The sequence below is a fragment of the Euprymna scolopes genome, chromosome 5 (genome assembly GCF_053919585.1).
Source record: "Euprymna scolopes isolate OS-2025 chromosome 5, ASM5391958v1, whole genome shotgun sequence".
In the NCBI taxonomy this organism is placed as follows: Eukaryota; Metazoa; Mollusca; class Cephalopoda; order Sepiida; family Sepiolidae; genus Euprymna; species Euprymna scolopes.
In genome coordinates, this window is record NC_136486.1 from 174,477,658 (window position 1) to 174,504,427 (window position 26,770).

Below are 26,770 nucleotides of genomic sequence, written 5' to 3' on the forward strand. Positions count from 1 at the left end.
ACTAAGTACGAATTGCTCATGGTTACAATAGGCAAAGAATGAGATATCAAAAATAATTTCACTTTTGTTTTTCCTTTGTTTTCTTTTGTCTTTTGGGTTTTTTTATTTTTATTTTATCGTTTTATTTATTTATTTATTTATTACTAGCTGGCCGCTCGGCGTCTCCCGGTCGTGCAATACGCTTAAACATGATATTTTAATTTATGCAGATTGCATATGGATTATTATAGAATCAATCCTCTATTGATTATTATATGTTACGATGAATAATTTGCTCGGTGGATTATTTTGCAAAATAAAAATTAAAAATAATGATAATGTCGTTCATGAAATTCCGTTTGTGTTTGTTTACAATATCATGTCAGCTGATATTTGGGTTTGATGGTCTTAAACATAGTCTCTTATAGATAAAGGACTATTTTTAAGATCGGATTTTTTCCCATTTTCGTTACTTATCGGATGAGTTTCTGTACAAAAGATATCTAAGAACACTATCAGACACATAAATTACCTTTGTGTTAAATTTGCAAAAGACAGGCTCAACCGTCTCGAAACCTATCAGGAAGGAATTCATATACACAAAGTAACTTTTATATACTAGTAGAGATCCCTAATCATCATCATCATCACCGTCATCATTGGTTCAACATCTATTATACATACTGATATTCGTTGGGCTATTTTTAGAAATCGATTTCCAAACTAACCTATCTCTGACCAGGTCTTTCCCTCAACTTCACCCTTATCAGTTTCGGTGATGTTTTCCTTGACCATTCTTGTAACTTTTAATTTCCACTTATAACCTATTCATAGTACACAATTATTTCGCAGCAAACCAATCGACATTTCTAGAAAGGCGGCCATCTTGGATTTGGGGCTGGGATCAAAGTGTCCTGTCCTTGTTCATTAAAAGAGAAATCCTTCTAAACTGAGACAACTTTTATTTTTGTCCCAATCCATAGTGCATTCATTTAAGGAGATTGATTTTCTTCACAAAAACAATCGAAAAAGAATTGATCTTGTGTCTAACTCTTTTGTTCGAGTTCGTTTGACACATTGATCTAGTAATCTCCATCAATTCACCGTTTTGATACATCATTGGAATACAGCTTCCTCTTCCAGTACCTTCTTTCCAAGAACAGCAAGCTTGTGGAATCTCCTTCTGCTAACTGTCTTTCTATCTATAACCTTGGTCTTTTTCAAGACTAAGGTTAATAGACATCTCCTTTCTTTGCAATAACCATCTTTCGTTCTGTTAGCTCCTTACATGCTTCACGCCTTGTCTTGAGTGATTTCCAAAAGAATGCTCTGTCCTTATGGGAAAACAAATTAATAGGCCTAATGTACAAGTTTACCCTCTTCACCAACTACACCTCCTTTCATTTTGGCTTCCTCCTCATATGAGCCATGCCACTTATATAAAGTCGTACAATTATCAGCTAATGTTAACTTTAAACAAATCTTTAAAAAAAACGCTGTTCGGCACTATATCAAAACATCTTATTATTGTATAAAACAATTATATTTAATATTTAGAGATTTGATGCGAATCAGAATCAAAATCGGTAATTGTATCGGAATCAGAGAATAGTTATATATAAACAAAAATTTTAATCGCCTTCCTCTTTAATATTGGGTTTAGCTTCTTACAATTCAGTCTATTTCCGCCTTGCTTTTAGCCGTCTATAATTTACCTATTTAAATATAATGGATTTTATACAATAAAAAGATATTTGGAAATAGAGCCGCATTTTTAATATTATCTCAACCCCACCCCTCTTTCAATTTCTTTGCCCATGAATTTTTCTACTTCATCCAATTAGACGACATATTTTTCCTGGTTCAAATGTCGGTTTCTCATTTGTCCGTCTCAGCACGTTAAATAGCAAGAAATCATTTCTGCTTTTAACAGTTAGTGATCTGATTAAGCCAAATTAGGGTAAGAACTAAAGACTGCACATTCCGATAATCAGAGTTCATTCTTTGGTTTTCAATCAATACTATTTAATTATTTTAGTGAACTGACAGGCTAATTAAATAGTTGCGATGCAAAGCTTCAGAATTAATAATAAGAGAGAAATAAGGTCAAATTATTACTGATTGACAATGTTTTAGCTAAGAATAATATCATGTCAGTTACCCAAACCCAGTTATCTCCCTTGATGATTGAATACTTGTTTAATGTTGGATTTAACCGAGCTGAGAAAGAGAAGATAGCAAAATACCAAGATCTTATGTACGACATAAAAAGAAACTAGAGTGCTTGTGTAGATTTTTTTTTTATTATTATTCATGTTAATCCCTAATAAGGCATTTCGTCACTTGGGTGTAAGGGACTACTATTTGGGACGATGCCTAGGAAAGATTAACAAGATGTTCTTTACGTTATATTTAAACTTCTGCATAAAGCAGGTAGCAGGAAGGGAATTTCAAAGTCTAGCTGTTCGAAGAAAGACACTATTAGAGTAGAAAGCTCTCTAGTGCTGCTTTACAATAGTTCACTGTGCAGAGGGAGACAACTCTGTTTTACTAAGAGATTCGTTCATTTTTTCATCTCATAATTTAGGACGCTCAATACAACGATATTTTTTATTGAATCAAAATACGATAAAAAGAGAAAGCTGCGACGAATTTTTTTAATGAAACAAAGTTGATAACATTAATGATAAAAAATGTAGTCTGTACGCGACTATTAAGAGAAAACCAACGAACAAACGATATTTACATTAGATGAAAACATTTTTTTAAAGCTGCGACAACTTTTTATTTTTATTAAAAAGTAAATGTTATCATACGTTTTTTAAAAAAATTAGTCTTTAACGTTTACAGGGAACATGAACTGGAATAGATACATTGAGAGCATTGCCAAGGCTGCTGCAAGGAAGGTTGGCTCCCTCTACCGTGCTAGAAAACTACTTATGCCTGACAGTATCCTGTACCTCTATAAGGCCACTATTCGCCCATGCATGGAGTACTGTTGTCACATCTGGGCTGGTGCATCTGCTGCTTGTCTCTCGCTCCTGGACAGGGTTCAAAAGAGAGTCGCCAACCTGATAGGTCCTAAACTATCATCTAGGCTTCAGCCTCTGTCCCATCGACGAGATGTTGCATCCCTCTGCCTGTTCTACAAATACTTTAATGGTGAATGCTCTGACGAACTGCAAACACTTGTACCTCCCCGACGTAACTACCCCCGACAAACCCGACAAGCTACCAAGTCTCACCCCTTTACAGTAGAGATCCCTAGGTGCAAGAAAGCCTTTTACTCCAATAGTTTCTTCCCCAGAACTGCGGGTCTTTGGAACTCCCTTCCAGGATTCTGCTTTCCCAACTGTAATGATATGCAGAAGTTCAAGTGTAATGTGAACAAACATCTTTCTACTCATCTCCCTTCATAATGACCCTGCTAATTAAGTCCCTGATAGTAGCCCCCTGCTTCAAAGTGGCACTGTGCCTTGTTTGGGGTGCAAATTAAATAAAAAATAAAAAAATAAAACAATGATGAAACTTTTAAAGCTGCGTTTACAATTTCTCTACAACTATCGTCGTATTTTCATTTTTTGTAATGTTAAAAAGGAGATGTTGGTGTCATTAATATTATAAGTTTTGTTACAGTAAAAAATAAATAAATAAATAAGTCGCCACAGCATCGAACGTCCTAAATTATGAAATGAAAAAACTGAACGATCTCTTAGTAAAAGAGAGTTGTCTCCCTGTACATAGTGAACGATTGTAAAACAGCGCCAGCTTTCTAACATCTAGGGACCTCAACAGTGAAGGAGTGTGATTTTGTTGCTAAGCGTGTTTTTCCAGGATAGATATGTCGAGGAGGCACAAGTGCAACGAGTCTCTTATAAAACCTGTACAGAGATACAACATTGCGGCGATGGGACAGGGGTTGAACCTTAGTTGACAAAGTGGGACCGTTTAAATCAACGCAATCCGGTGAAAACATTATTATGTATTTGCGTGTCATGGTGAAATTAGCATAAATTACAAAAATTACAAAGCTGATCAATTAAAAAATGTGCTAGATGTATTAAAAAAAATCATTCACAGTTACATTTTCAGATGTTGTGTTTAAAAATGGTGGACCTTTAATTTAAGTCAATTTAATTCAAAGGAAATAAGTCGGCTTGTAATACTGAATTCGTCGCACAACTAGGTGTGTCAGAAATTTCGTGAAAATAGTGAATAATTCCAGAATTAAAGGAGCAAGGACCAAGGTTTCATTAAAAAAAACAAAAAAAAAACAACGTGGTTTTTTTAAAAAAGGTTTTAAACTTCGGACTTTACAGGTAAATTTCTAAAAAACAGTTCTTTTTTTTTGTTTTAAATTTGAATATATTATTTATTGACCTTTTTTTTTCAATTTGTGATATTACTTTGGTACATAAATTAATTATTTACTTTTTAATAGACATTTCATAATGGGAGGCGTGAATTATTCGACCCTCTGTCTTTCCAAGCTTATAACTCCTCGAAAAATGTAATTCAAGCCCTAATTTTTTTTCAATTAAAGGAGCAAGGACCAAGGTTCCATTAAAAAAAATAAATCAAAATAAATAACGTGGTTTAATAAAAAAGGTTTTAAACTTCAAACTTTACAGGTAAAATTCTAAAAAACACTACGTTTTTTTTTTCTTTTAATTTGAATATATTATTTATTGACCTTTTCTCGTCAATTTGTGAGTAAAATAATTATTTACTTTTCGGTAAGTAAATTAATTATTTACTTTTTAATAGACACTTGAAAATGGGGGGGGCGTGAATTAAAAAAAAAACGTTTGTCTAAAATATTATATTCGGTTTATTGGAAAGAACATAAAATTTCACATTGACCCTGAAAATATCGTAAAAATAGAATTAATAGAAAAATTTGGATAGATTTTTAAAGTTTAAAAATTGAAAAATATTGAGTTCGGAAAATTAATTACTGTTTTAAAAAAAATATATTTCTATTACTTTTAAAACAACTTTAATAGTTTATTTTGGAAGTATAATCCATAAAGAAAATAAAGAACCCACTTTTAACAGAGAAATTACGAGATTTTTATATTTTATTCGCAGTTTCCTGTTAGGGGTGTCAAAAATTCCTACAAAAATTCTGATACACCTATCGCACAACTCTTGAAAATTAAAACATACCATAAAACTTCATAATTCGATAAATTCTATTTTTATTTGTAATTATTTTTCATAATTTTTGGAATTTATATTAATTTCAACATAGCACATAAGTACGTAACAACGTTTCGATTGATGAACCTTCGACCTTCTTCAGGTGTATCTCGTCGAACTCAGTAATATTTCTGCCAAAATTGGGAATTTGGGCGGAATTTCGAAGGGAACCCCTTATTTACTTCCCGGGGGTAACATGCCCTTGTTCCGTCAGCCATGACTGGATAGAGGTCCTAAGTAATTTGCAATTGTATTTTTCAGTCACCTACACTGAGAATTGAATCTTCAACCTTCAAGAAACGTTGTGAAAATGACACTCAAGATGAGAACAGTAATCCGATGAATCCAAATAATACGAATAACCAATCCTCATCTCAAAAAGTCAGAAACGTTATAGAGTTTCTAACTATTAAAATACCCACATCTGAAATTGGTCTATCTAAAACAAAAATAAAGGAACCAGATGTTTTTTTTTTTTATTATTCATGGCATTTCTATTGTAAAGAAGCACTGAATCTTTCAATACAAACATCTTTTGTTTAAATAGGTAAAAAAAAAAAAAAACTTACTCTTCAGCCAATTTCTTCTGTTCGGTTTTGCCGAGAAAATGTTCTTCTTCTTGTTGGTGTTGACGCTTGGCTGCATTCAATTCAATCTTCAAATACAACCAATCAACCATTCAGAAATCAAAATAATAAAAATCGTTTCTATTCAAGTAAATATCTTTTTATCTACATACTCAAGCACAAAATGAAAGCACATCTATTATTATTATTTACTCACTAGGAGGCATTATCAGTTATTGCTGACTGATAAGTAGTGTTTATTGGAATCTGAGTGACAACAAGTTTCCATAGATTTACAGAACTCTCTGCTTCTTTCAGTAACCATTCAAAATCATTTAGCATTATTACAACAGCCGTTTACCATTGATTTCTTGCCAACAATGACTGCCGCATTCTCTGGAATTTATGTGTAAATAAGACTCCCCAAGATTTTAGTACTCTCTGTGCTCTTTCAGTGGAGGTCTGTATGGTGTTCTCCTTCCCCGGCCTCTCCATCCTCCTTGACCTTGCATGACTATTTAATGGGGAATCTCCGATTATGAGATTTCTAACAGTTTCAGTTCCCTTAACCTCGTGTGATGGTCTTTCTATATTATTTTTTCTATTCCTACCTCATTTCATCAGGGTTACCTGGTTATGTAAGTTGATTTCTGCACTCATAATTGTTTCAGCTGTTTTTATCAATGCTGTGTGGTGTACAGTTTCAATCCTTCCCTATTGTTATTATTATTTTTATTATTATTATTAAACCTTATAATAATAATAATCTATATATATATATATATATATATATATATATATATATATATATATATAAAGTAGTAGCGTTCGTGTGCGTGTGTATAACTACCAATGACCAAAGAAATATAAAGGCCATATGTGTGTACACCTCTCCTGGTCAAGAAATATTAATGCCCATATTAGGATACTTCTGTCAAAGGAGACATTATATTGTATACGGACTTTCAATATATAGCATTCTGTAAACCACTTTTTCATTACTGAGTTACGGTCATTAACATATCACATTAAATGCAATCTATTTAAATAATTACCTCGATGACATTACTTATTCGACATAATAGCTTTGTTTCAACTGTACTAATTTAAAAAATTTTAATTATTTAGTTTATTTAAATTTCAAGTTATGTTTGATTTAATTTATTTTATCTGAAATCTAAAACCGTTTTATTTTCAAAACAAAAACCAGAAAACCAAAAGGGGAAATAACTGTGATAGCTTAGTTGAAAAATTGTTTTAAACGAAGCACGTCATTAAATATTTCCTGATTTTGTTTTCATTTCGAAATATTATTCTAAGCTGAATTAGTTTTTTTTATTTTAATTCGGAGGAATTTTTTTCACTTATTCTTACTTTTTAAGTAACCTTTTTTATTTGTTAGAGAAAAATAATTAAAACTAATGTCCTCATTTACTTGCATCCTCACAAGACACATGTGAACAAAATCCATCATCCTCTGCTCTTTTTGTTTTTTGTTTATAAAATTTAATCGGTGTTGCCCAGGATTTATTATAATAATTATACCACAGCAAGTGTGTTTAATTGCCTGCGAAAAACATTTTCTTTATAATTTATTTAATATCTTAAATTAAAAATAGTCAATTTTTACGGCGTGATCCAGCGTCGTTTAACCCCTAGAAAAAAATGGTCAATGTCGTTTCTTTCCAACTCCTCAGAAAACTTGAAAATGACGACTTTTAATGGTTTTCGATTGTGCTAAAAATATCACATTTAAATTTGGGGCAGATAAGTAGTTTTCATGATGTGAAAAATTACTTTTTTAAAAAGTGGGAGATCACTTTCCTATATAAATTTAACGTAAAATGGGCACCCACTTTCGAACCACCTAATAATTTCTTCATATCATAAAACAAATTTAACTATGATATTCGTTTTCAGCACCATCGAAAACCAGCGCTGTTTTTTTTACTAAGAGATTCGTTTATTTTTCATAATTTAGGACATAAATAATGCTGTCATTAAGCTTACACAAGCGGTTTACAAAAATATATTTTTGTTTTTCATTTTTTTTTTTAGGTGAGTATTCAATTATAGAATTTGTATAGATTTTACCAGGTGCTTCTGTAGTTTACTTAACCACCTCCTAATCTAAGCAGAATTTTTGTGAAATGTTTAACTGCAGAGGCACCTGTTCACAACTATACAAGTTGTATAATGAAAAAAGAATGAAAAACAAAAGTATGCTTTTGTAAACTTACTAACAGCATAATTAGCGTCCTGAATTATGAGATGAAAAAATGAACGCATCTCTTAGTAAGAAAAAACAGCGCCAATTTTCGGGGGTGCTGAAAACGAATATCACAGTTAAATTTGTTTTATGATATGAAGAAATTACTAGGTGACAAGAAAGTGGGTGCTCATTTTATGTTAAATTTATATAGGAAAGTCTTCCCCCACTTTTTGAAAAAGTAATTCCTTCATATCACGAAAACTACTTATCTGACCCAAATTTAAACGTAATATTCATTTTCAGCACCACCGAAAACCAATAAAAGTCGTCATTTTAAAGTTTTGGGAGTAGTTGGAAAGAAACTTGACATTGACCAAAAAAAATAAGACCTGTTTTTTTTTTTTTTGTGGCCTAATACGTTTAAGCAGTTTTTATAAATAATATGGAGAAAAAATTTTGAAAAAAAAAAAATTAACATTATAGCGTGGGGAATAACTTTTCTATATAAATTTAACATAAAATGAGAACCCACTTTTTGGCCACAAAGCGTTCAACTAGACATGTCATCTTTAACATTTTTTCAAGTTTGGCGATCGAGGGGGGGGATAAAACATAATAAATACAAAATGTTTTAGTTTTTTTGTGGTGGGGGGTGCCGGAATTACATTTGAAACATAAAATAACGATAAATGTAATTAATTTTTATGAAACCATTATGTACTTTCACCTAACAATTTTTTTAAAAAGAACAAACCCCAAAATAGGACAAATTCAATTGGGGGGGTGATTACATTAGAAATATAAAATGACGAAAAATGTCATTTAATTGTTTTTGAATAAATTTTTGGTGGATCTTTTTTTTTTCTTTTTTTTTTACGATTGCACAGGCATTCGCTGCTATTTTTATTGAAACAAAAGTTGTAATGATTTATTTTTAATTATCTTTTCCATGGAGGGGAGGGTATTTCCAGTGCTGAATATCCGGAGAATAGTTGACTCTCTTTGTAGCCATTCTGCCGAAATATCTGGTGGAGAGGATATCACATACTTCTTTTTTGGGGGCGATTACATTTACGTATTTTCATCCGTTCTTTTATTTTTGTTGTGGGGGTATCCACGTTGCCCATGATGAAAATAATTAGTATACCCATGTGTTTCAAGCAGACCTTCATGTCAACCCAGGCAACGCTAGGTACCCATGCTAGTAATGATAATAATAATCTGGGGAGACTTGTTTTCACTCGAACTCCAGAGAATACCACAAGTTGTTCTCACAGAGAAATCTTTGATGATAACCTGTGTGACTACTCCTAGTGAGTAAATAATGATAATAAAAATAATAATAAAAATAATAAAATAATAATAAAACTGACACACAGCCCCACCACCACCATGTGGTGGCACCACGCAAAATGATTGTCAGTATGCAAGTCTCCTAGACGTTTTATCACAACTTGCCCTGAGCTATGTTAATTCTCCATTCTCTCTCTACTGGGATCTTCCAAGCACTCGGTTGTATCAGTTAAGATAAAAACGAAATGTAATGTCCTCAAACGTACCTCTCCATCTTACCGTATATTGATACTCTATGGCTGACTGAGATAGCTTCCGTACATTTATATCGGATCTATCTTTGTATTCGATGTTTAAAAAGAATGTGTCCTCGATAGTATCAGACCTAACGAAATGGTTAATTGTAGATATAGACTTCATACCCTTAAAAAATTCCAGCAAAAACTTAACAGCCGTTGTTTCTTCAGAATGTGCTGCTATCATTGCGCACAGAAATCACTTTTTCCATTGCTTCCAACATAATAGATGTATTGAGACTAAAGCCGCTTTCAGGACTGCCAGCAACCACTGTAAAAAAGTAATAAAGAATGCGAGAGAGTTGTATGCTCAGTCCGTTGTCCAAAGTAGCTGAGCAGCGGCTTGGCAAATAACAAACAGGGTTCTTAACAGAAGCGTGCGTTCTATCCCAAACATCATCAATGGACATGAGGTAATCTTGTCAGCATCGGACAAAGCCAAACTCTTTGCTGAGAACTTATTCTACGCTATGCGACAAAAGTCGCCAACCTCCCTCCGCCCCCATATTTCCTCTTGTATCTGAAAGTATGCTATGCAACATACAAATTGACTATTGTACACTCATTAACCTTTATCCTCGAATGGCCTCTAGGCCTTGATAAGTGGTGACTTCTTTGTAAAAAAAAAAAGTACCACAGTAATGCATTTGACAGACTGTAAGTGTCGACAAAGAAGGAATGTAGTAGACATTTCATCTGATGCTAATGATATAGAGAAGAAAACAAAGTTTGTGGTAGAAAACGAGTTCTTGCTGTGAATGTTTTACAAAAATGAACAAGAGATTGGATTTTAGCCGATCACCTGCCATGGAAATAATATCAGAGTTGGGAAACACCATTTCTGTGTGACAGGAAAATCATTTCCTACTAGATTACAAATTCAATGTTGTAGTCGAGGCAAGAAAGAGTTGTTGCAGTAGCATTATGTGTTCTAACAACTTATAAATTAAAGAACATAGATGCCGAGTTAATATACGTACAATCTGTAGAATTTATTTAAAGAAAGTAGAAAACATCTATACGCGTTTTTTAGACCAACAATACTTTTTGTTAGAAAACGTATAAGAGCATGTGTGTATTGCGTACGTGTCTGTTTGTTGATCTCTGGCGATCATGTGTGGATTGAGATTAATTAAGTTTAATGTTGTTACCGACGTAATTCATGAATTTTGTTCATGATTTTGCAATGCTTAGCATACCTCGGTAAGGCTGGATAAGTACACGAAAGTTTGTTTCATTACAGTGTTGATTTGCGTGTGTAAACCAAACTTGGAGTGCGTGGCATACCATCCATCACTGTCATGTGTCACAGCGGGAAAGTAGAAAAAGAAAAAGAAACACAAGAAGGAAAAGATATTTAAACAGAAGTTAGTATCGACGCCTGTCTGTCATAGGTGAGATTAAAATGGTAATAATTGCTTATTCTTCCTTTTTTACAAATTGTGTCTTTGTGTTCGCTGTGCGTGAAGCTATTTGACAGATTAGTTTTTAAACTAATGTATCTCTACAATACTCTCTCCAGATAAGGATATGGTATCAGTATTCTAAGAATATATGTTATATATTGGGACCTTATGCCAACAGGTAGAGATTATGTTGACTAGTATGAATTTAAGTATGACTTACATTGAGTACATCTTGGGATAACCTGGCATCAAGCGTAGATGAACCCAGTGCACCTGGCATGATTGATACAAAGATTCAGAGGTTAGATCTCTAGACAAAATATGCTAAAATCAGATGTCAGTTTGTTAGATGGAAATTGTGTCATGTGTTAAACATAGAGTTTACAAGGCAGTTTGCATCAGAGAAGCCGAGAGATAAGACATTCTCACACGATGTAGAAATCTAAGACAAATTTCCCTAGCAACTGTCCAATTATTGACAAGTTTTTAATTAAGTGAGAAAATTAAGTTAGAAGAATTTAATATTATTGAATCAGTTTGGAATTATTTTGGAAATGAGTAAGTTGTATATTTTTTTATTTAATTATTTGGTCTTTTATCCTCATCTTTTAGTTGTTGTTTTCTACTTCGTTTCGACCAATTATTCCTCTGGCCTTCGTCAGGTTAACTGCGGCAGGAACGGCGAATCTACAGCAATTGCTGCTTTCAATAGCCGTTGTCATCTCACCATGGTTTGATCAACTAATCCTCTGACCAGCTTTGGGTGGGATCCCGTCGCAGTTAACCTGATGAAGGCCAGAGGAATAATTGGCCAAAACGTCCAGAAAATAACAACTAGAAGATGAGGATAATGGTCGAAATAATTAAATAAAAAGAATTTAACTTTAGTTTATCTTTTATAAAGAATAAATTTTTGGTCTCTTCCCTTGTGAACGAATCTGTCTCCTCAATAAAACTTTTGAAACCTTCAACAGGTCTTCTTGTGTTCCATGCATGGATTTTATTCGTCTTGTGTGAAACCGCCGATCGACAGCCATTAGACATCGCAAGAAACAGCCACATGAAAAACGTCACGACCAAGAATGAAGACCAGACACGTTTGTAAAACAAAGAGACGTTTATTGAACTGATTGTGTTTGTCGATGAAACATCGGTGATAACTTATGGATGAACAAGTACACGTTTGTTGTAAAAAAAAAACAAAAAAAAACATGCGCTCCTCCCATGTTTAGCAGGTCTAGTTGGCATGGGAAAGGCTAACACAAAAAGTGATAAAATGGACTTGAGAGAAAGAGAGGTAAATAGAACTAGTTTGGAACACAAACTAATATGTGAAGCAGATGTTAAGAAGAAGAAGAAGAAGAAGAAGAAGAAGAAGAAGAAGAAGAAGAAGAAGAAGAAGACTCATTTCTGTTCGATGAATAATTTTGTAGTTAGAAAGAATAAAGCTACGATTCAGGCATAAAGACATGGTTGCTAATGGTAGAAATGTAAGATTATATATTGGTGCAAAAATTAATGTGAAAAATCGTATTTTCCACATAAGGTTAGAGTAGTGGAAAATTCCATTCAAAGACAGAAAGTCACTATTAACACCTTCCTCTTTTTATACAAATAAGTCATCATTTTCCAAAGCTAAATGAGATTGTCAGTTGGATGATATATAATGTTATGAGAGGATTGAATAAGATGAATGAAATCCAATCACAGAAGAGGGCGTTTTTACTTTGGGGAAATCCTCTTTTGATCCTATTGACTTAGGAGTGTTATGCACGTATATTGTATATTGATACTTTTATATCATATTTCTCTTAGTCTGTCTGTCTGTCTGTCTGTCTGTCTGTCTATCCATTCCACTTCTTTCTGAAACTACTAGGCCAATTTGATAGAAATTTTGTATTAAACTTTGTTATAAGGTGCAGCGAACTAAGTGTTATGGTATCCCATCAATGCACAGTTAGAAATTAATAGGTATTAATAGAGATTATTATTTAATGCAAAAATGAGTACGAGTTTAATCATATTCAATCACCAATTTGGCATAAAGCATTCATACTAAGTCAATGGGGTATAACTTTTGCCTGTTTATAACGGGGGAAACATTTAGTACTAAATGTTTAAATGAAAAATAAAAACCTGAAATAAGTATTAAACCCCCAAATGAATGTGCTATCATTAGTTAATAACTTTTGAAGCAGCTATTATTAAAAAGATGATGAAAAAGAAGAGACAAATAAATCTACTGCTACGTGTCGTCTATGCAACATGATTCCAGCTGTCTAAGTAATCGACTTTTGTTTGGATAATCTGTTGGGATCAAACAATTTTATCGCCCATAGTGCTACACAAGATTTAAAATATTCTAAAGGCCTATTATTTTTACAAAATAAGCATTAAAAAGAAAGGAAAACTATTTTTTTAATATGATGTGGCCCACTTAAAAGTAGCCCGGTCTGTTATTTTTTTTCAGATAAAGAGGCCCACTTAAAATAAGCCCGATTCTCTAATCTTTCTCTTACCGACCAACTGACACCACAAGACAAAATACAATTCATGCCACACATCTCACAGATCACTGACATGAGTTCATGACATGTTTACGGAAGAGAGAACAATAAGCAAATGATTATGGCTGCCACGTTCCCCAGATTTGTCATCATGTGATTTTTATCTTTGGGGGACTTTAAAACAAAAGGTTTATGCAAATAATCCTTACAATCTAGACCAACTAAAAGAGAACCTTACTAACGCTATCAGGAGAATCACCAAAGAAGATCTACAGGCAGTGTTCGCAAACGTTGTTAAACGTTCCCAGATATGCATAGGTGTCAATGGGGAGTATTTCTAGCATCTTTTTTTTTTTTTTTTTTGCTAAGTTATGAAAACGGCTAAATTTATAGAATGCAGAACGAGGGATTTTGCAACATGTAATTACATTTTTTTTTACTAAGAGGTCATTGCTTATCAGAGTCAAAAGGCCACTCGAGGATATGGGTTAATCAGTGTCAGGTAGTGTTGGTAATGGAGATACGTGGGTAGAATTTGATTATTTAAGAGGACGGCTCAACAAGAACTTGTTTACATTGGGCTTGGAGCAGCCCAACGGTTTTAGGTTCCGCATATGAGCAAAGAAAGCAATTTGCTATGAAATTTTCGTTTAGTTTTAGGCCCAGATAGAAAATAAGGAAAATTGTTGACAGTGGTTGTAGATGGACGAGTGTTTTACTGCAAATGTTTTACAGGGAGGAGAACCATAGATTAAAGCACTCGCCATAAAAATGACATTAGAGTAGAAATAGATTTGTAACGTTTTTTCTATGCGAAAAAAGTAATAAAGAGAGAAAAACGGCATCACCTGCCAGATTTCAAAGGCAGAACAAATAAATTAATAGAAATAATAAGCCAACCAATATTTTGGTCATTAATGTGGACCTTGTAATTAAATTATTTAATTTGTGGAAAACCTGTTCTTTCGGCAGTCTGTAAGATCTCGTGCTGACAGGAGGGAAGAGTAAAAAACAAAAAAGAAATGGCAGCCTTTTTATATGCTTGTTCAATATGCAAATGAGTTGCTTCCGGTTGGATATAAATGAAGAGCCTGATTTTTCAGAAGGGTTCGGTTTGGGATTTAACTAGTTATGTCAGTTGTGCAGTTGGGAGTTTGTAGAGTGTTGGAAGTGTGGTACTGTTGCCTCTTGATTTTTTTGATTTTTTTTACCACAGAACTTTGTGTTATTTATATTTATTAGTCTGTTTACATGCTTATTCATTATTCCATATAGTAAACATTCCAGAATGCAGAATTCAATTATGTCAGTACAAATCTAATTACTTCTTGTTTCAAAATATTTTCCACCGAAACACGGCTTAAATATAAATAGTTTTAAATATGAAATTGAAAATAATTTTGTGCACACATTGATTTCAACCTGAGATTTAAAACAAATTAAATATCACCTGCTGTAAACATTGATATAAATGTACATATTAATAAGTTGTAAACAATAATGGTAGCCAGCGAGAATAAGTAGCAAACGACGATGTATATTTATAGCAAATATTAATAATAATGAAATTAGAATCTTTTCGAATTGAATTCAAAAGATTGTGTGCCTTATTAACATTACAACATTAAAACAAACGATCATATTATTTAATTCATTGGAATTCCGCTGTCTTCAGACAATGCTCACCTAGAACCGTAGAGATTCAACGTATTTATCGACTGCGCCATGGGCCCTGAAGGGCGATCAAGGTTGATCTTTGTTTCTTTGTTATTTCATCTTTCATTGTCGGGTCCATACCGAATGGTATATTATTTTTATTAATTGGAATTCTTATTGAGATGAGTAATTTGTAGAATTTATTAATTTATTAATTTATTTATTATTTATTATTCATTTATTTGCGGACCATTATCATCCTCATCTTTATTAGTTGTTGTTTCACAACGTTTCGGCCAACAATTCCTCTGGCCTTCGTCAGGTGGTTAATCGCGACGGGATAGGAACGCCAAATCCCCTATCTGCATCCTCAGCAATTATTGCCTTCCATAATTGTTGTCGTCTCACCAAACGTCGGATAGTAATCCGCAATGAATAAATGGATAAGCAAGCGATCAGTTAATATTAATAAAAATATTCAGTTAATATTAATAAAATAACATTAGAAGTTAAATGAAAGAATCTGTTTTTTTACACGTCATAATCGAATTATACTTTATTTTTTTACAAAGGCCAATCGAGGACAAAGGTTAATGTCTGTATTGTAGTCATTGGGACAGTAGTGTAGTAATCGTTTGTGGTTGAAATTTGGTATAATTCGATTGTTTTATAGAATTTCATTGGGGGGGTCGCTCTTTTATTTCATACATCGAAAATTCAACTAAATTTGCAAAACAAAAAACAAGCCTGCTTCAGTTGCCATGTTGAAAAAGGAGGGGGCAGAAATTTACACAGACGACGATGCCGTGTTCTAGCACCTATCCAATTTTGCCTTGAATTACCGCATCATTCATCAACTCATCTACTACACCTCTTGAAAATCCATTCCAATGTACAGGGATGCTGCTTGAGAATATGCCTTTCTTCTGCATCAATTGAAATCGATAGTGAAGCAGATGCTGGGAATGCCTGGCAGAACTCTTTCTGATGCAGGAATGAATACTTCGTCCTGCGGTAGATCATAATGACCATTGAAGAGGAGATTGTAGATGACCGCATAAACGTTAGCGCTCAAGGCAGAAAAGGTTAACTATGAAAATCTTATTTAAAATCAAAGCACAAAAATCAACGAACAGACATCGATTATTTCAATGTAGCAAAGGTAATGGAAGAAATGACTTATGCAAGTGGCAGTGCCTTTGTCTAGTCTATTAGGTGGCGTAGTTGAGGAAGGAAAAAGAAAAGAACAACTTAAGTTTGTAAATGGATTATTTATGTACATATGGCATTAATTTGCGTCTGAGGGGAATAGAGGCCATAAGAAGGGTAAATTAAAGAGGTTGAATTTTTGGCAAATGAGAGAGAGAGAGAGTACAGGCGTTGAGAATTATGGTTTAAGCTAAAATGAGTTGGTACGAATTGCAACGTTAATGAGAAGGAGCTGACATTTATTCTTACATTCAAATCAGGAGGATGAAAAGGCTGTTTATACCTGATGTATCAAATTACTTGTTTACTTGAATATATTCCTGATTTTGTTCAATTTTCATGTATGCTTAAATGAAGTTAACTTCAGCCGACAGAAGAGCCTTTTGTTTAACAACCTATTTATTTGACTATATGTTAAATATATCTTACCTATAAATGACAACTTCAAAAACTAAATCAGTTCTTATTTGAGCATCAGAGGATGCGAGGAGACCTGACCCTGACGTAAATCATTATTATCGAGAATTTAAATCTTTCAAGGAGATTTTAGGTCAAAATGAGATCACCATGTAAACATTAACATTCAAGGTAGAAAATATACGGCATAATCACGTCGACACACCGGTTCTCGTTAGATCACCAAAGGTAAGCAACGTTGAACTTGGTCAGTACTAAAATGGGTGACCATTTGGGAATTCTAGGTGCTGCATATGCTCTCTGCTTATCTCGGCATTGTTTCCAGTCGTCTAGCACTTCTCCTTGTCACTGTACCGATTCAGAAGAGGTGTAGTTAGAGATTGTGCAACCCTTGCCTTACAATTTCACATGCAGCTTTACAGGGTATCCATCGTCTTTCGAGACTGAATGGACGAATCAAGGTAGAAAAGGTTACGTTTCTTGAGTCGGTTTTCATTGGGCAGATTTCATAGATCCTGCATCATTCCAGTATCCAATCATTAAACTCTTTCTACATCCTTGATATCACATATTAGACAGAGTGTAGAGACCTGGAGCTGGTCTAACGAGGACTGAGTTTGCAGAAGAATCCTAGATATAATGTTTAAATGGTTTGAACGACGTGTCAAGATCTTTTGTCTCGTTTGCCTCATTGAGAAAAATGGTGTCACCATCCAAAGTAAGAGCGAAGTTTGAAGTAGAACATTTATCAACATTACAATATACGTCCCATTCAAAGAATTATTTCCGGTCACATTGAAGACTAGATATAAGATTGTCAATTTTGCTCATGCGAACTATTAATGTGTCATCATCTGAAAATAGGAGCACATTTTTACCAATTCCTTCCTTGCTATAGAGTAGAAACAGAATGGGACGCAGGATGAAGTATTGTGAATATCACTGCATGCACTCATCTCTTAGACAACAAACTGCTGTTTATTTGTAGCAATAAAGGATCTTATCTTCTTTTTTTTTGGGGGGGGGAATCGCTCCAGACAAGCCATGAAGCCACTTGATGTAAGGAGCTAAAAAATAATACTTCAAGGTCAAAAACTTACCAACAATAAGTATTTGCTGGAATAGATTCGGACTCAAAAAACAACAAGTTTTCTGTTTTTGTCAGAAACATCGCTCATGGAGTGTGAGGACTAAAGGATAAAAAAAGGGAAGCAGGAGTTATGCAACTGCTGAAAGTAAACCCAACATCCACTTTCTACTTTCCTGAAAACTTTATCATCCATATTCATGGTAGCCATAGATGCTAAGATTATATAGAAGTAATTAGTTGTACTTGTGGTTTGCTATTCACCCTGGAGCGCTTCGGATGACTTCATCCAGAAAATTTGCTGTGTCCCGAATGCAAAGGTATAGAAGTACTCAATGACTGACAAAATCAAAGATGTTTGCAAAGTTAAGAAAGGTATCACAGCCTCCGTTTGGTTTTGAGAGACACTGGATATCCCTTGTAAGGGTTACTGCATGTGTAATTGTGAGGCAAGTATTGTACAATCCTGAACACCATCTCTCCTAAATCAGTACTGCTCCAGTCCAGTGGCAAGGAGACGTCCAAGATGACTGGAAACAATGCCGAAACAAACAGAGAGTATACACAGCACCTGGTATTCCCAAATGATCACCCATTTTAATACTGACTAGCTTCAATATTGCTTAACTTTGGTGATCTAATTGGAACGTATGTACCAACGTGATTATGCCGTGTATAAAGACAATGTCAACAATATCTTCATCATCCAATATTTTGGTGACAAGTAAATTTGTGAAACACAAACAGAAAGAAATCATATCGAGATAAAGAGATGGCAACAATAGACGTAAGATGAACAAATACTTACATAAATTTGTAAATGATATGATAACACTTACTGGTCTGCAATGTATTCTTTGTCAGTACAAAACAAAAACGAAACACAATGAGAAAATTGAGACGAAGTATGCGATGATGATATGATGTTCTAGCTTTATTGTAATGATGGAGATCTTTTTAAGATTCCAGTGTTTTTTTATGTCGTACATAAGTATTTTTATGACATGCATAAGTATTTTTTGTCGTACATAAGTATTTTTATGTCGTATATAAGACGTTGGTTACACCAAGAAATGTTTACCGAAATAATAATGGCTATTAATTACTAATAACACAGCATTGTCGACTGATTCAGATAAAAGAGACTTTTTGTTCCAGCCTCATTACCACGGTTACACATCACCATCAACCTCTTATCGGGTTAACCCTTATTGTGGAATCTGTGCATCAACCCCTATAGGAGAATGATGCACATAGAATGAAGACGATCACAGACCTCATCTCATATTATGGTGACGTCGACGCACCTGACCAGATGTGGTGCAGTGGCAACCCACCATAACCAAGAGGAATGCGATTTTTTATTTTTGTAATTTGCATTATTTTATGCATTCTATTTATAAATTCTAATATCCAACAAAATTTATCAAATAAACAACAATGGTGCTTGTTAAGATAGATCGATTTTTAAAATATGTCGTTTTAAACAAAAAAAATATTACGTACTTAACTGTCGTGTCGAAAATAGTAATATATCCAAAAAATTACAAAAATACATCAAGTAGAGTTGCTATTGTGGTTTTAAAAAAAAGTCTATAAGATTGAGATGTTAATCGTCATAAACAAGTAATCGAAAAATATTCGTCCGAGTTATGTCCAGTGTGTATGAACTCTTCACCGACGATATTATAACATCTAAGAAAAATACGATTTTACCAAATTTTATGTAAAAATTACGTTGAACTATAAATAACTTTCTACTCGATGAGTTTTTGTAATTTTTTGGTATATTATTATTTTCGACATCTAAATTCGTGTATCGCTTAGTGGTACAAAATGTTCTTCTAATGAATGTATATACATTTGTATATTTGTGTCACGGTCATCTGCATGACATATGTATATACGTGTGTTCGTCTAATCTAGTTTTTCAATCGTTTGTTGAATTGATGCGTGTATAATACTTCTGACAGTGTTGATATATTAACAAATACAGTTTATAATGGATATATGGCATTTACAACAGAAAAAAACAAATAACAGTTCTCTGGAGTTTTAACATCAGGCCAATCGGAGAAACATACCTGGTCTGTCTTTGTTTTTGTTTGACAGAAAGCTGCAAACAAGATTCATCCCAATGAATCAACAAATTTCGGGTTGTCTTTTGAACAACATTATTTACTGATGTTTTCCCATTGGACAGTTACAACGCAACAAATGTCGGGTTGTCTTTTCAGCAACTTTATTTACTGATATTTCCCCATTGGAAAGTTGCAACGCTGATTCTGACTATCGCCATTTCTGATCCTCTATATTTGGAGCCACGACGATCTGAAGATCGTCTCTATCCCTTTCTCGACTCCAACTCGGTCTGGTCTCTCTCACTCACGACCCTTGTCTAAAAACATAATACGTGTTTTCCAAACTACACCGTAAAATCCATGTCACTTTAAGTAATCTTTACGTAAGACTACGTTAGATTGTGGAGGTCAAACCTATTTTTAAATTATTGTATGTGTTTTACACTCTTTTCTATTAAAACCTCTTATATAAATAATTTTATCTGTAAATATCAATTTCGCTAAGATAACATTCTTTCTGACATTGTATTTTTATAAATTTAATACTGATTGGCATAATCGCCGACTAGTACATCTTCGGTATTGTCATGCCAATATCTGTCAGTCCTTCTCCCCGTTTTTTTTTCAAAAATGTTTGTACATTTTTCTAAAATGTGTGTACATTTTCTACACCCCCTTATCCTATCTTCTTTTGCCTTCGATATGTAGATCATTAGAGTTTCCATACTCCACTAGGCTAAGAAAAAGGTCAGATCTTTTTTATTATTTTTCTTTGGTCAGTTGTTACCCACTGACCACTGACCACTGTATTGTTTCATTTAGACTGAATCTCCTGCTATTTTCCTTTTCGGTCTAGCTTACTCTACCTCCGACCGATGTTAGCTGTGTATTTCCAGCCACGCTTCTGGCACAGTCAAACAAAGGACCACTGTTTTTCATACAGTGAACACACGCAAGCCGTGGTCACTTTTCTTGTAGTCTCCTCACACCATCAACACGACACCTAAAACCAAGATAATTAAAATATAGCAGTTTGGATGATTGAGTAGTTTTCCTACTTTTTAATCTATACATTAACGTATCTTTCTTTTCGTCGGCGTCTCTCAGAACTAGTTAACCATTGTTAGTGTTAGAGGGGTGCAAAGTTTCCATTATAAAACACACGCACACACACGTGGAGTTCCTTTATATATATATATATATATATATATATATATATATATATATATATATATATATATATATATATATATATATATATCCACGCGTGTTGTTGGCGGAATCCCTTTCCATTCTAACCAACAGACTCGTATATATATATATATATATATATATATATATATATATATATATATATATATATATATATATATATATATATATTAAATTTATTTATAAAAACATTAATGGCTACATATGTGCATACATGTTTCTGTAATCACCCGCGTTGGGGGACTACGTCTTCAGGCCAAGAATTACAGTCGAAAACTGATATTTCAATCAAAAAAATTTTCCTATTTCGTTTGTAAAGTTAGAATGTAACCTGGGTGGGAGTCATAAAGCGGTGAGAGGACAAGTGAAGTCTTTGAAGATAATAAACATCTTCTTTTTCATTTCCCTTTCTCTCTATCCATCCCATCTTTTGGTTTTTATGGCATAAGACACTTGAGAATTTAGTATTTTTGTCTTGCAGTCTGTAAATTAAAAACATTTCCTATGGTCACTGAGTACCTTTAATATACCTGCTCTGTTCACTCATTGAGCACTCTTTAGTAGACACATGTTGTTTCATTGGATGTACTTCTAGGAAACTAAACTCTACTGGCTATATACATATATATATATATATACATATATATATACATATATATATACATATATATATACATATATATATACATATATATATATACGTGTTTCGTCGTCTACGACTCATCAGAGTGAGATTCGAAATCGGGACTACATAGTAAGAAGCCTAAACCCTTACCCCTCGTCCACCTCGCTGACTGTTCAGATATATCGCGATATACATATATGTTATTTGTTTTTGTTTTTGCGATATATCTATATATGTATATATATACATATATATATATATATATATATATATATATATATATATATATATATATACATAATAAAAATTACAATTAAATTTACCAAAATGATCCAAGATGGTAAAATTAAAGTAGTATATTATAAATATTAAAGAATTAATATTTATAAAATTATCTCAGCCAGATGTAAAAGCTCGATAAAACCAAATAGGAAATAGAGCTTATAATATGAGCAAACAGTTAATAAAATATTTTTAAAAATACTTTGAAATGAGTTAAAAACATATTTAATCTGAAAAGGAAACACTAGATAAATGGATAGTCCTTAATCCGCAGAGTTTCGAAGAAATACTTTTCTTCTCATCAGAGGGTAGGAATTAGCAAAATAATGATGAGAAGGAAAGTATTTATTCGAAACTCTGCGGATTAAGGACTATCCATTTATCTAGTGTTTCCTTTTCAGATTAAATATGTTTTTAACTCATTTCAAAGTGTTTTTTAACATATTTTATTAACTGTTTGCTCATATATATATATATATATATATATATATATATATATATATATATATATATATATATATATATATATATGAAGCTACTATCCTTCCATATCAAAAGAACTGTTTGACGAAGCCTTGGAATTTGCCTCTCTACTCTCCGACCTACAACCATCTGAAATGGACATTATAAAAAAGTCTAGAAAAACCGTCCTAATTAGCCAAGGCACCTAATGGACTAAAAAGAACAAATCCGGATCATTTGACTCAGCAGAAGCAACTTACCTTGTCGGTCTCTTCATTGTATACAATCTAACTAACACTATAAATAACAAAAACATAGGACTATATAGAGATGATGGCCTTATAACAGTTGAAAACTTAAATGTGAAAAAATAAAGAAAACCCTAACTAAAGAAATGAACAGAATAAGCCTAAAACTAGACATCAAATCCCACATAAAAACCGTCAACTTTCTCGATATAACTCTCAACCTCTCAAATAACACATACGAACCCTACACCAAAGACAATACTTACCCACTCTATATACACCCACTATCAAACCACCCAAAACATATCATTAAATACATCGCCATATCTATCGAAAAAAGACTTAGCACCAATTCCTCCAAACTCGAAATTTTTAACAAACACAAACCCTTCTACAAAAATGCACTTAAGGAAAGTTGTCACCCAAACACCACCTTTAATTACATTAAACCTAATCCACCCAATACCCCAAACAAGAGAAATCGAACTAGGAAAATAATTTGGTTCAACCCCCACTTAAATACAATGGTCAAAACAAAACTTGGCACTAAATTCTTCCAACTAATAAACAACCACTTCCCGCCCAACCACGTACTACACAAAATCTTCAACAAAAACAATTAAACTCAGTTACAGTTGCACAGAAAACCTAGAACAAATAATCAAGAAACATAACAAAAAAATACTTAACAAAGATTAAAATACAAACAACACCAACAAGAACAAGTGCAACTGCACCAACAAATCCGAATGCCCACTTAATCAACAATGCCTACGAACAGAAGTAGTATATAAAGCTACAATCGCACCTACAGAAAACCCAAATGACCAAAAATACTATATTGGCCTGGCCGGCACCTCGTTTAAGGATATATTTAGAGTGCATAAATGCTCCTTCACAAACCCTAACTACCCTAATAAAACCTCATTAACTACCCACTATCTACATCTAATCCAAAATAACCTTACAACAACCATTAAATGGGAAATCCTTAGAAAATCTAGCACATGTAAGTCCCTAAACTCCCCATGTCTCCTCTGCCTAAACAAGAAACACCTTGTCTCCGATTTTAAAGACAGAGACAAATTACTAAACAAAAAACAGGAAACCACCATAAACTGTAGGCATTACAAATCTCACCTCCTTAGCAACTATACACCTTTCTAAAACATCCCTTAGACAACATCACCTTAAATCCCCTAAATTATACATCTAATACAACCACCTACCACATACACCAAATTACCATAATATATACTCAACTAACCCCCCTTAAACAATTCTCCCTACACCCTACATCACCTTACCCTCCCCCCTAAGAATCCCCCTAAATCCAACAAAATAACACATACCCTCAATCACCACCAACTCTAAATACCACATAACCTTATCCCACATAACCACCCAATAATCGGCATCAATTCTCCTCCCCCTAGCCAAACTACATGCAACTTCCACGATTTAACACAGGAAATTGTTTACATATAACTATGCGGATTTACACCTGCACAGGTAAGTACGTATTGAAATGACCGGTCTCTTATGTGCATAGACATATACCTTGGAGTATGACACCCCAATATAGCCTTCCGCCTAAACTGATCTATAATACCTTAAAAAACCAAATACCCCAACTTAGAACAATAACTACAGTACTTAATCCCCATAAAAACTACATCAAACTCTTCCACAAAATCTATAAGTATGGCTAACTAGGACCACTATCCCAAGTGCGTGTGCGTTTATTATTGTGTATGTAGGTACATGTGTGTGGAACCTATGTCCATATTTTACGACGTGTCACGCTGTATATCTGTATTATATGCGTGCGTAGATATTGGTGCATATGTGCGAGTAGGTGTGTATCTTTGTAGATGTATGTATGGGTGCATGTATGTGTGGATATGTGTATGCGTGTATGCATGTATAGGTGGGTGCATGCATGCGTGTGGGGATGTGTATCTGTAAGTGTGTATGTATATGCGTGTGTGTGCGTCGGTGCTCACATGTGCACTCACATCAAATTATTAAAAACCTCCACTAATGAAAATATTGCGTCTATGCACCTAGGAATGAGTTTATGTTTACATCTATGTATACTCATCTACGTTCAACGAAAGTATTACGTCTATATATCCACGAATGAACTTAGATTGACATCTATGTAGACGAATATGTCTATACCAATAACTGTCTGTATATCTCGGTATGTGTGTATGTGTATATATGCATGTATGAGTCCATGTGTGTTCGTGTGTACATGAGGGTATCGATATATGTACGTACCTATGTATATGTATGTGTATGTGAGAGTATATGTGCCCACTACCTGCTGTCCACATATGTATGTATGAGCGTGCAGCTGTGTGTATGCCGATGTATGTGTTCACGAGTATAAGTATATGTATGAGCGCGTATTCTTGCACATATGCGCGGGAATGCATGTATGTCTGAGTCGATATACACAAGTAAGCTCATGTATACGCTTGCATGGAGGTATGGGTGTCGGTGTGTGTGTGTCTGTATATGTGCGCATCCATGCTTACGCACACGTACTCAACTTAACACTTTAAGGTCAATTGAGGTCAACGGGAGCAATGCGGGTGTATATGTATGCATGTATGCATATGCGCATGTGTTTACATGTTGAGGTGGAGATGTATGTATACATGTGCGCGTTTCTTTATGTGTATGTGTGTGTGTATGCGCGCATGTCTGTGCTCGCGCGTACGGCTCCAGGCTAACCTTCTCAAAGCACTTAACAACAATTATAAATCAAATAGATAAACTGAATCGTAGCCCCCCCGCCTCCCAGCCTAAGAGAACGCCCAACAAGTTAAGACATACCTACCAAGAAATAATCTCACTAACGAGACGCCAACAACCTAAACCTTAGAACCCGAAATTTAAAGTAACCCCCTCTTCTTACCCCTACATATCTCCCTCCCCCCTCCATATATCCCTATGTCCTTAGCTACACCAGAGATGAACTTCTCAGACACCCACAACCACCTAATGTTCTTGAACTCCAAAACTAAAGCACTACCAACCTACCAAGCACCCTCTCCCACCTTCTCCCTTTTCTCTTTCCGCTTTTCTCGCACCCTCCCCTGACATCATTCATTCTTTCATTCCACCATAAACGAACTTTTCTGTAAAGTCTGAGGAGGCTACATAATGGCCAAAAAACGATCGCGTAGCTGAAACAATAATGTAACTAAACAGAAAAAAAACGGTAATAAAAAAATAATAAATATATATATATATGCCTGATTAGACTCTGTTTGTTTTACTATTCGTACAATAAACCTTATTGTGTTACCCCAATCATTGTTCGTAAATTAGTCCACGTTGAATTGTTATTCTGCTCATATTTACATTCACGATATGGCAATGACGACGAAAGAATTCGAACAGCCTAGGTGTATATAGGACTGGTGAAAAGAGAAAGATCTCACGTAGAAATTTGACAGTTGAATGAAAAAATTCAACAAAAAACATCACAATTTTCACAGATCAACGCAACTAAATAAAATTTTAAAAAAAGGACGAGTTTTTGTTGGTTTGTTTTACCAAATTTTTGTTGTTTTTTTTTACCAACTTTTTTTTTACCAACTTTTTTTTTACCAAGTTTTTGTTGTTGTTTTTTCTTTACCAAGTCGCTGAATCGATGTGGCAAGTTGTGTGTATAGTGGAAACTTTTTTTTTAGTTTTCCTATTCTGCTGTATTTAAAAATTATCATGGAATGGTTTATGAAATTTTTGAAAACAATGTTTGCTACTATGCAAAACAACAGACACATTGGGAAGAATAGAATAAATCAATTCAAAGGCAAATCGAATTATTGCAATTGCAATGTCTAAAGCAACAAGCACAATTTCAACAACAGAAGCAGGGGTTGGACTTACAAAAGCAAATATTAAAACAAGAAAACTTGCAAAATGTATTAACGAAGCAAATAGAGTAAAAAGAAGGCGCAAGATTTTTTCCGCCGAAGTGATTACTAATTCTCTCTTGGATTTCCATTAG

General features: G+C 33.9%; 1 protein-coding gene and 1 pseudogene across 1 annotated transcript in view; one reads left to right on the forward strand and one right to left on the reverse strand.

Annotated features, from left to right (window-relative positions):
• The window catches only part of LOC145277041 (coiled-coil domain-containing protein 81-like), a 142,396-nt gene that overhangs the window by 15,473 nt on the left and 100,153 nt on the right, over positions 1–26,770 (reverse strand). Inside the window, exon 11 of the mRNA XM_080128675.1 lies at positions 5,751–5,836. Coding sequence (XP_079984801.1) covers positions 5,751–5,836 — 86 coding nt within the window. The remainder of the gene's footprint in view (positions 1–5,750; positions 5,837–26,770) is intronic.
• On the forward strand, positions 16,922–17,039 carry LOC145277134 (5S ribosomal RNA; annotated as a pseudogene).